The 14,963-nt window shown below is 38.6% G+C and overlaps 1 protein-coding gene across 4 annotated transcripts in view; it reads left to right on the top strand.

Moving 5' to 3' along the window:
* The window catches only part of ZBTB46 (zinc finger and BTB domain containing 46), a 55,679-nt gene that overhangs the window by 16,554 nt on the left and 24,162 nt on the right, over positions 1 to 14,963 (top strand). For 3 of the 4 annotated variants that reach the window (XR_014157908.1, XR_014157909.1, XM_081867688.1), the window contains 3 exons: positions 315 to 1,285; positions 8,334 to 8,615; positions 13,690 to 13,862. Coding sequence is in view for 2 of the 4 variants with exons in the window: in XM_081867688.1 (XP_081723814.1) it covers positions 349 to 1,285; positions 8,334 to 8,615; positions 13,690 to 13,862 (1,392 nt within the window). In the remaining 2 variants the exon portion in view is untranslated. The remainder of the gene's footprint in view (positions 1 to 314; positions 1,286 to 8,333; positions 8,616 to 13,689; positions 13,863 to 14,963) is intronic. The other variant, XM_081867689.1, reaches the window with a different exon arrangement.

Raw genomic sequence — 14,963 nt, 5'->3', positions numbered from 1 at the left:
TGCTGCTAAAATGAGGGATTTTCCTCAGGATTTCAGCAGTGGAAGAATGGGTTAAATCATTCCTCCCAGCTGCTGTAATCCCAATAATTACCAACTCCCCCCACCTGACATTAGCATTTCTAAAAACCTGCCTATTAAATGCAAATCCAATATTAAAGTCAAGCAATAAACTCTCTGTTCTAAGTATAATGCCTTAATTATTGTTGTCTTCAAACTTGGAAAGATAGCTAAATGCCTCTCTGAATTTTTGTCGTGATTTAAATAGTATGACAGCCCCTTTAATGTGATAATGCCTTTCTATTTCTCCCTTACAGACCAGTGTGGAAGCAGTAGCACAAATATTTCTAAATGAATAATCGAAAGGAAGACATGGAAATTGCCTCCCATTATCGTCATCTGCTTCAAGAACTCAATGAACAAAGACAGCATGGCATCCTCTGTGATGTTTGCATTATAGTGGAGGGAAAGATTTTCAAGGCTCACAAAAACATTTTACTTGGGAGCAGTCGCTACTTCAAGACACTGTACTGCCAGGTGCAGAAGACTTCTGACCAGGCAACGGTCACTCATTTAGATATTGTAACAGCCCAGGGGTTTAAAGCAATCATTGACTTCATGTACTCTGCACACCTTGCATTGACCAGCAGGAATGTTATTGAGGTGATGTCAGCTGCTAGCTATCTCCAGATGACTGATATTGTTCAAGCTTGTCACAATTTCATAAAGGCTGCTCTTGACATAAGCATTAAGTCTGATGCATCAGATGATTTTATTGATTATGAACTTGGAGCAACCTCCAGCAGTAGTACAGATGCTTTGATTTCGGCAGTGGTGGCTGGTAGGAGCATATCTCCCTGGCTAGCTCGGCGGACAAGTCCTGCAAACTCCTCTGGTGATTCAGCCATTGCTAGTTGTCATGAAGGAGGAAGCACATATGGAAAAGAGGATCAAGAACAAAAAATGGATAGTCATGATGACATTTCTTCCCAATCTCTGTGGTCTAGTGATATGGGTTATGGATCCTTGCGTATCAAAGAGGAACAGAGCTCTCCATCTCATTATGGAGGAAATGAGTTGCAGTCTGCCAAAGATAGTACAATGCAGAATACTTTTTCAGAACAAGGCGCTGCAGAAGGATGGCAGCCTACTGGGCGCAGAAAGAACAGAAAAAACAAAGATACTGTGCGCCATATTACACAGCAACTGGGAGATGACAGCAGAACAAGCTCTCCAGTACCACCTTTTCTATCTGCCCAAGGATGGCCATACAGTAGTCGTGAAACAAGTAAGATTTTTCCCCCCTTTCTGTCTCTGTAGAATCATATCATGTGATATGTATAAACATTCATGTGAATGCATAATCATTTGTGGCATACTAGTTAAAAGGCCATAAACTTTAATGGTTCGATTACTTGTATAGTAGCGTAAAGGATATGTCTTGCTTTTCACTTGAGATCCAGCTCCGAGGGCCTTCTGGCAGTTCCCTCATTGCAAGAAGTGAGAGTACAGGGAACCAGACAGGGGGCCTTCTCGGTAGCCGCACCCGCCCTGTGGAATGCTCTCCCATCAGATGCTAAGTAAATAACAACTATTTTACTTTTAGAAGACATCTGAAGGCACCCCCTCCCAAGCTGCTATATATCTCAATGCCAGTAACTAAATTTATTAATGAAAACTTGTGAAAAATAATTATATTAGGCCCTAAATAGATAAATTAACAAGAGAAACACAAATATTTCTGTACCAGAAAAAAAAAGCTTTTAAAAGCTGCATAACATGTTCTCTAAAGTAGCAGTGGTACGAAGTATCTTTGAAAATGGAAATCCATTTATGTAAAATAAGAAACACATTTCCTGTTATATAATAGTCAACATCTCAGTTTCTTGAATATTTTATTCAAATTCTGTGTATTGTACTTGTGTCTTTTTATGCAGCAGTGCCATCTTGGGAAACTTTCAAGCTTAAAAATGTTGTTTCATATACAACATGAAGCATAACCATGTAAATTATGTGTTAAATGTTTTCCTGTGGCTTTACACTGGCTCTTAGAAAATAAAATGATTACTTACCAGAATGCTTTCTTCCAGTCTGAATTTTGAAGAAGGTAGATGTAACCCCTTTGGTAACTGTCCAGGGTTGTGTGTAGGGCCTGCATTACTGCCCAAATCAGTCACATCAAAGCACGGCATACCTACAGTGGAATTACTGACTGTGTTGTCAGTTAACCTTGGAATATCAGCTCAGTTCAAATTTTAGGTCTCTGTCAACCTCCTTCAGTCTTGGTGGTTGATGAAAAACAGCCAGTCAGCTGCAGCAGTTTACATTAAGGAAGTACAGTATGAGACTGTTTCCAAGCTCAGTGTGTATTAGCTTTTAGTCCATCACTGCAACCAGATGTAAGGCAAGCCTATGTGGTAGCATGCTATAAACTAATTCACACTGAGCATTGCACACACCAGCAGTTGACAGAAGACTACCTGCATACGTACTTTTGGGGCTAGAACTCTGTGTTGTATAATGACAGTCTGCACTGTAAGTGGTGCAATATATGGAGCACCAGTTAAAGATTCAATAAAAAATCCTACCATTTTGCAGTTTTGATCCTGTTTGATTAGATTTCATACAGATTAATCTAAAAGCCACAGAAGGGTTATCTCTTAATTAGGATGAACCACAATTTCATAAAATGTGGGTGATAGACTCCCACAGTGACGTTACTGCTATTTCCCTCTCATACAGTTCTTACCCAAATAGTCTCAACCTACCTTTCATGCTTCAGATCATGGCTTTCCTCACTGATGTACACATCTTTTACATATAATGCTCCTTCTCCTCTCTTCCTGTTTGGTCTATTGCTTTTGAATAGGTTATGCCCCTCAATTACTGCTTTCCCAGTCATGAGTCTCATTCCACCACGTTTCAACAATGCCTTTTATATCATTTTTACCATTCTGTATTAAGAGCTCAAGTTCATCTTATTTCTCGTGCTCTGTGCATTAGTATAGAGACAACTGAACATCATTCTTGGGGATATATGAGTAAGGGTAATGTTAGCTGCTGTTCTTGTTGTTACTTCTCCGTGATTATTTTAACTGGCCTTTATTTTTTAATTTGTTTTTTATTGGTGGGTACCTTTGGTGGTTCTACCTTTGTTATATCAGTTTAGACTGGTGCTTTATTATGGTGTAAGCTTCCTTCAAGGAGCTGGGCCCCAAAAGGCAACCATATAAAAATATATACATAAATTAAGAAGCACGGAAAAATACATTGTTTTCATTGGTCTCCTTAACAAAATTTGTAAGCCAATGCATAGTGCAGATTTTCTTCATATCAGCAGTTGAGAATCAAATGAAGGATTTAGCTGGCTTATTTTTAATCTTTTCGGTCTGCTTTTCAGTGCTAATATAGGCAGAAAACTATCTTTCTAAATTATTGATATGCATGAAAACAAGGATTTTTTTGAATTGCTGAAAGAGTAGCATTATTATTTTTTTCCTCTTGGGTCATTCACATATATTAGGGATATAGTTTTATAGGATTAAGTAAATACAAAACCACTGGGCTGTAGGATTTTGTGGTATTAAAGTCTGGCACTGTAGAGGTCAATTACCTTCACAGGAAGAATGGGAACAGTTGAAATCTGAAGAAGTGTGCATACACACAAAAGCTTATACCCAGAACAATCTTAGTCGGTCTCTAAGGTGCTACAGTGGTGCCTCGCAAGACGAAAAGAATCCGTTCCCCGATTCTCTTCGTCTAGCGGTTTTTTCATCTTGCAAAGCAAGCCCATTGACGGATTAGCGCGCTTAGCGGCTTTTAGCGGATAAGCAGATAAACGGCTTAGCGGCTTAGAAAAAGGGGGGGGGAGGGGAAAAAAGTCAGAAAAACTCGCAAGACATTTTCGTCTTGCGAAGCAAGCCCATAGGAAATTCGTTTTGCGAAGCACCTCCAAAACGGAAAACCCTTTCGTCTAGTGGGTTTTTCGTCTTGCAAGGCATTCGTCTTGCGGGGCACCACTGTACTGGACAATTTTTTATTTATTTCAACTGTGTCAGACCAAAACAGCTATCTACCTGAAAGTTTAAATATAGTTGTGTGTTAACTATTCTGCTTTTTTCTGGCATGTTCCTTTCTTTCCTTTCCTTTGAATACTTAAACATTACCTAATCTATGTATTATTAAAAAGAAAGTAGATTGCTTTGGGAATTGACATCTACAAACACTCCCACCTGCACCTTTTTTGAAATGTTTTTGTATCTATAAGCTTTTCCAATATTGATTTTCAGATGACATTAGATGGTATCTGACTAAGTCATCACAGGAGCAGATCTACTGAAATCAGAGGACGTCACTTGATTTCAATGCCCTGTTCAGCATGTGACTTAGTTAAACATCACCCAGGAAGTCTGTGATTGTTAATCCACAAAAAGGAAGACCCTACTTTGGTGTGCCCATAGATGGAAGTTCATATACACGCTGTGTTCCTAGCTGGGCTTCCTGGGCAGATTTTAATGTGGATGCAGATGTTCCTTTTAAGCAGGGATTGTGGCTTTACTTTGTTGTCCTGTCACACTGTTAGTATTCAAGGAAGAGTAATGTGAACTGGGCTCTAAAGGAAACAAAAATGTAGTAGTACTAGTCAGAACAGAAAACATACTTTATTTCAGATAATAAGGTTTATTGAAGTAAACATTTTGTTAGTTTATTTTAAAAAATCAAGCCCTGCACAGGGCTGTATTTTAGTATAATGCAGTTGGCTAATTCTTAGCACACAAACAGAATGCTCCTCTGAATGCCCTTGTCATATGGATGATACATTGGTGATATTATCAAGAGAACATTCTTGGGGCTGATTCGGATGTTATTTAAAGGTTTATTAACCCACTACATGGCTGTCCCTTCCACTTACCGAGCCAAATGTGCAAAGCAACATTCTGCCTCCCTCCACTCCGCTGCACACATAGGCCAGAGTGAAATCTCTTGTATATTACACTATTCTCTTTTTAGTTTAGTTTAAGTTTATATTGCAGTATTAATTTTTGTTTTTAATTTGATGGCACTAAGCAGAAATATAATTTTCAGAATGGCCCATCTTAAAAAGAGAGCTTTATTTTAAGATTATTAAATCTGAGTTTCCAGTTAATAACTGCCCTGACTCCTTACAGTACCAGATGGAGGAGGGTTTTCAATTCGTATTCCTGCCATGTCTCAGGTACAGCTCCCACAATTTAATTAAGTTTTTCATTTATCTGTGTCAACTTCTATCAGCATTGTATCATAGTTCATGGACTTGCCCTTCTTCATATTGCAGCAGTAAATTTAATCTTGGACAGTACAGTTCTTGGTTCATCAGCTCCATGATGTGGGTGTGGAAGAAGAATGCTGAGGCAGGATAACTAAAAACAATTTTTCTGCCCAACCACCATGATAGGTTGCTGTTTACTATGTACTTGAAAACTGTTTGCCTTCTACCTGCTAAGAAAGGAGGTTGGGAGAATAGTAGTGGGGTGGTTCAGGGATTATTGAATGAAACTGATTTCTTAGATCTGGAATGTGAAATCTCAGGCCTAGAGGCCTCTCTGTTTTGCCCTCAGGATTCTCCTTAGGCTATGCCCCTCTATAGGCCACACTTTGAGTGCTTTTGTCTGGTTCAGTGTGTTTGTGAACTGTGATAATGCCTCTTGGATACCTGGGAGGAGGGTGGCTATGTGGTATATGTATATGTGTATGTGTAGAAGCCTCAAACTTTTGCATAGCTGGAATGGAATCTCTTGTAAAAAGGTAGGATTCTCATCCATTGCTCAGCCCATTTTTGCATCTGACCCTGCCTACCACTGCTATGTGGATCTTAGAAGGTAGGCCATGAGAGCATATGGATCTTGGGCTGAACGAGGTTCTGCTTCCCTAACCTAGATCCTTTAAAAAATCTGGGTCTGGATTCAGTTAGCCTGGCGCACTCGTGGCAACCAGTACAAGGACTCCTGTTAGTTCAAGGGGGGCTCTCCCCCCCCCATTACGCCACCACAGCTCCCCCAAATCCTTTCTGGATGGTTAGGAGACTCAGAACTGTGCTTGGATGGAGGAGCAGAATTGTTCCATTTGGCAAGTAGAAATGCATTAATTAACAGAACAATCAGAAGACCATGATGTGATGTTGGAGCCCTCCCCTGTTTCCTAGCTTGGTTCTAGGGCTGAGGTGGCCTTGCTTTCCTGCTGAATGACTGTCACCTCTTGGAACCAGAGCAGGCAAGAGTTTTGTTAGACCTCAGTGACTTTTGGCAATATTGAATATGATGTTATTCTGGTTTGTGTGATAGATACAGGGCTTGCCAACAATGTTTTATGTTGGTTCTGATCTCTTTTTTTTTTTTAGGATACAGTGGTGCTGACAAGCTTCTTCTTGTCTCCATGGCATGCAGTTTGCAGGGTTCCAATTCGTTCCAATGCTGTTATAATCTACATGGAAACACTAGGAAACTTTGTCTGGAGATTTGAGCTGGGCAGTCATTAGGTGTGCTGATTACATCCAGCTTCTTCTGCTTCTAGGAAAGATGTTGAGATCCTGACTCATTTTCTAGGTGATTGTAGGATGAGACCTGACGATAGTTCAGTTGGTAGATCATGCGACTCTTAACCTCAGGTTTTTGGGTTTGAGCCCCAAGTTGGGCAAACGATTCCTGCACTGGAGGGGGTTAAATCAGATGACCCTCATGGTCCCTTCCAACTCTACAATTCTATGATTCTATGAAACTAATAAAGTGAAACATAAATCGGATGAGATGGGTATTCTGTTGGTTAGTAAACTTGATGATGTCAAAATTGTCAAAATCAGATGACCATGAGGGTCATCTGATTTAACCCCCTCCAGTGCAGGAATCTTTTGCCCAACTTGGGGCTCAAACCCAAAAACCTGAGATTAAGAGTCGCATGATCTACCAACTGAACTATTGTCACGTCTCATCCAGGCTCTTCTGAATGAGATTGTGCTGAACGATGTGTGTGTGTACCTTGGGAGTGCTTCCAAATCTGACATTACTCCTGGATATCTCTAATGTGACTGTGGCCAGGATTGTAGGCAAAGCTTTAGCTACATCCAGAGTATAATCTTACAAACTCACTATTGTACAACTTCACTGTCTCGCAGTTTGTTTCCAGGCCCAGTTCGCAGTACTATCTTCTTTGCCCTTGAAGCTGTTTGGGGCTAAGCTAACATTTCTAAAAGATCACCTCCTCTCATTTGAGCCCACCCACCTTCACAGTTATCAGGGGAGACTTGTTTTTTTTCCTTCTATATCTGATGTGTGACCAGTGGTAGGTGGCAGCACTCAAACTGCCCAGGAGTCTTGATTAATCTCCACTCTATCTGCAAGGCTAAAACAATTATGTGGGTGTATATTTTGCATTAGAACAATTGTGTGAGTGTACTGGTTCTTGGGGAATATGATCAATATCTGCTCTGGTATCTTACAACTGTTTAGATTGCTTTTGGTTTTTCTTTCAGATTATTTTGGTGGTGATTTATTTTTTCCCCCAGAGAGAAGTAGTGTATAGATATTTAAATAAAATAAATGAATAGGGCAAGATGGGTCTAAAACAAGCTTTCTGAGGCTTCACTATATTCCGTGCATAGTTTGTTGACACATGCACACCGTTTGAAGCATGTACTAGTCCGTTGTACAGTGGTACCTCGGGTTACATATGCTTCAGGTTACAGACTCCGCTAACCCAGAAATAGTACCTCAGGTCAAGAACCTTGCTTCAGGATGAAAACAGGAATTATGCTGCAGCGGCTGCGGAAGGCACCATTAGCTAAAGTGTTGCTTCAGGTTAAGAACAGTTTCAGGTTAAGAACAGACCTCCGGAACGAATTAAGTACTTAACCCGAGGTACCACTGTATTCATAATGTTGTGAAGTTGCAATATGCTGTTGGAATAATTGCAACTGAGCAAGTATAAAGGGGGCATTAAGGTTCTGTTTGTCCATAATGATATTGCACTATTGAGTGTGGTATAGAGTGTCTTCAGCAGCAGCCACATTTCCCCAGATGTTACTACTACTATTTTAACAGCAAGAGAGTTTATTTTGCAAAATGAGTGCATAACTTTGCAAAAGTGTGTACTGCACAAATGTAGCAACAGTTGTATTATAGCATCAGATGAAGGCATCATAAAACTGGGGAAAAGACAAAGTAATCTCAGCTCCTTCATTTTAAGCAGGCATATTGATTCTGATGCTGTGGAATGATGGATGGAGGAAGTGCTACAAATGTACATATGGCTGAGAGGACTCTATTGTGATATGTTTACTAATGTTGGGTTTTTCTTCCACTTAGGTGTGGATCTGACAGGGGCAGAATCCAGCAACTCTGACAGCCGAATAGAGAGAGTGGACCTTTATGCAAATGTCGAGGAAGCACTCCTAGGAGGTGAAGCTGGTTATCTCTCTCAGCCTCTTACTCCAGAGAAGGAAGATGCGCTCCAGGCTGTAGCAGTTGCTAATCTGCGGGCAGCCCTTATGAGCAAGAACAGCTTGTTGTCCCTGAAAGCTGACATGCTGGGAGAGGAAAGTTCTCTGCTGTTCGAATACTTACCCAAAGGCACACATTCACTGTCTTGTAAGTTGCTGTTCCTTTGTACACTACTTAAAAGTTAAAAGCATTCATAAAGGAGTTATTTAAAAAAACAGTTCTAGGCACTCTTATTTTGTATCCTTGTATGGTGCATCCCAAAGTAATGCAACATTAATTATTTTGAGTGCTATGCATGTAGAGCCTTAACAAGGTGATACTTGGGCCTAGCTCCCACAAACAGCAGATAAGTGGAAAACCTATGCCTTAATTATACCATTTCATATTGCAGATGATGGGCTTGCACAATTAAGTGTTGCTTCATACAGAAAAATACCCTGTGTGTAGAAGAGTTATATCCTTGCCTTCCTGCTGAAATACTAGCTTTCTATTCTTAGGTATCTTTTTCATGTGAGGCAGAGTAATTCAGTCATGCAAGATCCTGATCTGAAAAGGTAGCTAGACACAAGTTTTTACTATGTTACCAGCAGATTTGTGACAGGTGGCCCTTGGTCTGTCGAAAGTTGCTGGTCAGATAGTGGCATTTGTAAGTAGATGATAATTGGAATCTGCTCCCTATCAGCCTCATGAAGGGTAATCTTAAATTGGCAAGCATATATACACATGATTTGTAGAGGGTTGAGGTGAGAGGAAAGTGAAATGCAAGAAGAAGAAATAGAAAGCAGAACAGTTGAAAGCAGAACCTGAAAGCAGAACAGACAATAAGGCAACTGGTAAGCAAATTCACACATCCCACTGGAGTTTTCTTTAGTTCCCTTGTTGAAGTATGGCCACCTTAAGATCACTTAGAGTGCTCTGATTGGTTGAAATGTTCTCCTATTAATTTTGGGATATTAACATTCTGAGCACAGTTATGTCCATTTATTTGTTTTGTGTAGCCACTGATCTACATAGAATGCAGAAGGGCAGTGCTGACAACAAATGACATATATTAAAGCTTGTGCCTTAATAAATTTGTAGTGGTTAAGGTGCCACAAGACTATTTGTTTTTACTTAATAATGTGAATCCATAATCTAGGCTATGAATCTAGGATGGTTGGCAGTTTTTATTGGTGTGTTGCTGCTCATCTTGTTAGCCAATCAAATGCATATTTGTTTACCAAGCAGATAGGAAAAGACATCCCTTTTTAAAGCCTTGCTCCATAATAAATCCTCTTGATATGGGATCAAAAACTAACAGATGGGGCTAAAGACACAATTAAGATGATTGTGTGTTCAGTATTTCCTAAATGACAGAAACATAAGGTCTTAAGTAAACATCATTTAATTTCTTTCACTATGGTACAAGTTTGGAGGTGGCAAAGAAGACAGTATGTGTGGGCCAAAAACACAGCGTTTTTGTTATCCAGCTAAGTCACACTCAGTCATGAAACAACTTCACTGTATTGATTGTATAGTTGTGCTCCCTGAATTTCACTTCTACTGAATACCATGTTCTGCCATTACCAGGAGGAATGGGGAGAGAGATGAGGTAACCTAAATGGGATATCAAATGCAACTAAGCTACTAAGCCCCCCGCCAATATATATTCAGCAGGAACTGTTGCCTAGCACAAATAGGGTAAAACTGTCAGTTTTTGTTTTGTAGCTTTGAGACTACCGTATGGCAGGCAGAATAACACTGTGATCTCGTGTCATTTGAAGTGTTTCTCAAGTGTTTATTGCATTGTAGATTCATCGAGTATGCTGAGCAACTTTTTATTTGTATTTCTCTTGCAATCCCAACATTTTAAATGTTTCCTGCTGCTTTGATATGACCACTCAGGAACTTGATGTGGAAAGGATGCCATGGCAGTGCTTTAGTTTGTGACACAATTGAAAGCAAAATGGAGAACTTGAACCTTTGACGTAGAAGGGATAAATATATGGGTTTCTTGATATTGGTGCCACAAATAAACTAAGAAGGTATTTGGCAGATATTTTTGTTTAATATTAGAAGAAGAAAAAGTGTTGGGTGGTTTTTATTTTATTGATTCATGGTCTCTGACGAGTACTGTTGCACTCATGTCTTGCATGTGGGTTTTCTATAGACATCTGATAGGCCACTGTGAGCACAGACTTCTAGAATGGATAGATAGGCCCTTGGCCTGATCTAGCAGGGTTCTCTGAATATTCTTGAAAACAGGTAAAACTTAACGCAATGTAGCTTTGGGTGATATCTTGAGTAATGTTTGAGTTTTGCTTATTTGCTGAAATTTAATATACTGAAATTGTATATATTTTGATAATTTTATTCACTGGAACACATTAAGGTTGCAATCATAAGTAACTATGAGTAACTCCCCGGGAGCAAGTAGATAAATAGGGACCGCTTACTGGCGGGAAGGTAAACGGCGTTTCCGTATGCTGCGCTGGCTCGCCAGATGCAGCTTTGTCACACTGGCCACGTGACCCGGAAGTGTCTCCGGACAGCGCTGGCCCTCGGCCTCTTAAGTGAGATGGGCGCACAACCCTAGAGTCTGTCAAGACTGGCCCGTACGGGCAGGGGTACCTTTACCTTTACCTAACTCAGTGAAACTTGCTTCCAAGTACATATGCAGTGAATCCAAGCTCGTCTCTTGTATTTTTTAGATTTATTTTTATTTATGTATTTTATAGAAACATTCCAAAACTTTGAAACAGTAAATTAACACCTCCACTACCCAAAAACCTGATTTTTTTTAAACGTCTCTTGTAAGAGGGCAACAGAAAAGAGGCTTTGAACTATTTCAAAAATACTTTGCTATTTATCAGTTGAGGTAGTCTTTGGAGACTCTTCTCCAGATGCGTCCATCAATTGAGGTACAGTGAGTGGCAACCAGGGAGAGCCTTCTCAGGGATAGCGCCTTGATGGAATGAGACTTACCTTGCACCTACGCTTTTTTGGTGTCAGTTTAATTTCCCAGGCTTTAAAAACTATTTCATCCCTAACTGATTTGATCTGATGCTGCCATTACCTCCTGCATTTAATTTCGCTGTATTGTGTATTTTTTGTAAGTCAGATTCTGTTTGGAAGGCAGTATGTACATTAAAATAAGATTTCCTTACCTCCTCTAGGAGGAGGTCCATCAGTTTTGGGGCTTTTGCAAACAAAAGGCTTGTATTTAGAATAGGTTTCTACTGACTAGGGCAATTAAACACTTGAGGGACTTCAAAATATTAAACTTTAATGGTGTCATTGTTTTATTTTATAGTGGAATCTGTGTAATGATATTTAGGTATTTATCAATCATTTTAATAATAATAAAATATCATTGGGACTTTATGGGAAGTCAGCAGTGGGCGCAGTATTTGATAACATGACATGAAAAAAGCATTATTAAAATAAGCAAATAAATTAAAAGCACCAAAATAAGTTCTTTATATGAGGCTGAAAGTGAAATGTGTCAAATTGCTTTCAAATCAATGCATTTGCAATACACTATTCAAGATTAAAACATGTGGAAATTACATGTCTGGAAACCTTTTGAAATAATATATATAATCTGCTGTGAACCCAAGGAATAGAGTGTAAGACTTGAAACTTTTGTTACTTCATCCTTGCTGAGTGGCTTTTCAATGGAATGAATAATCTTGTATATAAATTGGGTGTTTGGATGAATGTGGTATGGAAACACTGTTGCTAATCCTTTGGCTCAGATGTGTTCTTAAACATTTTCTCTCTTATAATTTATGATAGCTTTTTGATATGTCTTAAGTTTAGTATCTCATGTTATTTTTTATGTCATCTCAAACTATTTATAGTAGCAACTTATGCATCAGGTTACATGTACATTTGACCTTAGGTTTTATAAATCAAGTGACAGTCAATGCATAAAAACCTTCAAAAGCTAAAGAAAAATGTTTGTGTTGTGGTCATTTTTCAAAAGTACTTTTTATAGAACATGTTTCTTGCTATACATTAATTTTAACAAGATTTAAAACATATATATTCTGTTGCTCTGATACTGCTATTTCATTCTATGCCTTCAATAGGATTGTGCTTCTTTCTTGCTTTTGCAGTTCAGGATAAAAGTTCTTTATAACCACCATCTATAATCAGAATTTAAATAGTTTTGTGGTGTGTGTATAATGCTATCTGATAGCTTAATCATCACACAATTTATTTTGATACATACACAGTTTTCTAAATACATTATTGGTAAGAAAAAGTTCAATTAACTAGTTAATCATACCGTAGTACTGGTCTGGTAGCCTCACACAGGTTCAGAGTGTGCCTAACATAGGTTCCTCTGTGTTACTCACCTTATTGCTACCATTTCAAGTCTTGGGATTAGGCTGTTAAGTCTAGTATTTCGTAATAATTAGTGTTCTATCATGTATGTTTAACTTAAATTCTGCAAATATTTGAAAATAAATTGCTACACATACTTCATGTTTTGTGTGAATAGTGATGTCTTGTGTCCCCAGCATATTGTACTACAGTGCCCTCAACACAAAAATATACAGTATCTGTACCTTGTGTATTTGATCGTGAGATTATGTTTGAGGCTGTATTTCATTAGTGGTCCCAGAACTCTGTGAATTAACTCAGAAAAATGCATTATTTTTGTGGGCTATGTTTAAGCTGGATGTGTGTTGTTTTTGTATTACTTTCTCTAACAGCAACAATGCTAGTTATGACTAATTTAAACATGCTAGTCATTATTAGAGTCTGATGTGTGCATGGGTCTCCCACTGCTGGCTGCAGCAGAGCTCCATAAATTCCTTTTCTGATTGCATAATTGCTAATGAGACGACTTGTTATGACAGTAAGAACATCCTTGTCCTTTTTATGTTGAAAATAATTTTTTTAAGTTTTAAAAAAATGGCAATGAATTAGTCACATACAAAGAACGGATCATTGTATCTTTTGAAAGTTGTTCTCATTTTTGTGCTGCCTTGTGTTCTTTTTCTTGTTTTGACTTCCTTTAGTGACCATTATGCTGCTGTGTGATATAATTCCCACCACACTTTTGGGTGGGGAGGCTATTTAAAACAGTCAATGGGCCTGGAATCTCTGTGGCACTTCGTTCACTCCCACTGACAGAAGATTAAGCTACAGCTGTTCATTCCCTGCCTTTTGTAAAACCACCAGCTGGTGCTAGTTCATGTGGGTGAGACTCGTTTCCTGTGTTCCTCAGGGTCTGGCACCAACTTGAATCGTTCAAGGGGTGAATGTGATGGCAAAGTGGAAGCATCAACTCCTCCTCTGCTGCCTTCATCACACCTTGCCACTCAGAGCCCCACTACCATCATCCCCTCTTCTGGTGAAATATCACCAGATACTGTGAAAAGAGTGATACCTTCAACTCAGGTAATATTATAGTTATCTGGGGGTAATGCTAGTTTTTAAGTGTTATAAAACTTACAACTGAAATTGTGTCATCATGCTCAGTTTGCTATTCTTAATGTATCTTAGAATTTGGAATTATTTAAATTTGTAACAGACCTAGGCTATTTGTACAGTATTGTCCATAATGTGGTACTCTCCTTTACCTTTTCTGCTTTGGGAAATTCTATCAAAATACAAAAAATGCACAGAGTAATTTGTTCCTTCTGTTCCAAACAGCAGTATGTTTATGGAAATATGTAATACTAACTCTTGCAACACACTTAATGGTTTTGATCTTCAGATCCCTATATTATAGAAATACTTTCCTGAACTTTTTAAAGGAAACATAAAGGCTGGACTAGAAAAAAATACTTCAGTCTAGCAACCAGAATCAAGCATGTACAGAATTGAGAGCTTCCTAAGGACCATTTATCCACTGTTTAAAAACTTGGGCAATAATTATTCTAAATATCAAAAAGCATGGCAGGAATAATTATTCTTCCTGTAAATGTATCTGGTCTTGTAAAATATATCATATATTATTATTATTAGTTAAACAACTGTTTCCCTGATTTTAAAAAAATGAAAGAAAACTCATCATCACAGACAACTTGATGAAAGTATTCAGTAGTAATTACATCTCCACCCCACCTCAACTAAATCACCCATTATGTCTCATAGGGAAGTACTGTGTAGCATACAAGTAATATTATGCAAATAACTCAAAACTTGAAAATATCCGGTAATTAATCCTTTTAAATTAAACAGTACTAAAATGTAGTTAAGGGTGGGGGTGGATAAAGGAAACTGGAGCAGATAGTTCTGGTCGGGGATAGTAAAACATTTTTTTTGGAAATGCCAGAATTTAACAGTTTGGTGCTAAGGATCAATTAATGTTGGTATACAAATTGCCCTTCTGGGTCTCACTTAACAAGGTCTCTCATAACTTATCATGGCCTACTTCTTGGCTTCATAGCCTTTCCTTCATGGTAGTGCTTCAAAATAGAAAAGTATATGCTCGCCTGGCACCATCATTCTATATCATTCTATATTCTAGGCACCAAGCAGTTACTTTCCTCTTTA

The sequence above is a fragment of the Podarcis erhardii genome, assembly GCF_964252035.2.
Source record: "Podarcis erhardii genome assembly, chromosome: 6".
Classification (NCBI taxonomy): Eukaryota; Metazoa; Chordata; class Lepidosauria; order Squamata; family Lacertidae; genus Podarcis; species Podarcis erhardii.
This window is presented reverse-complemented; position numbering and strand designations above follow the sequence as displayed.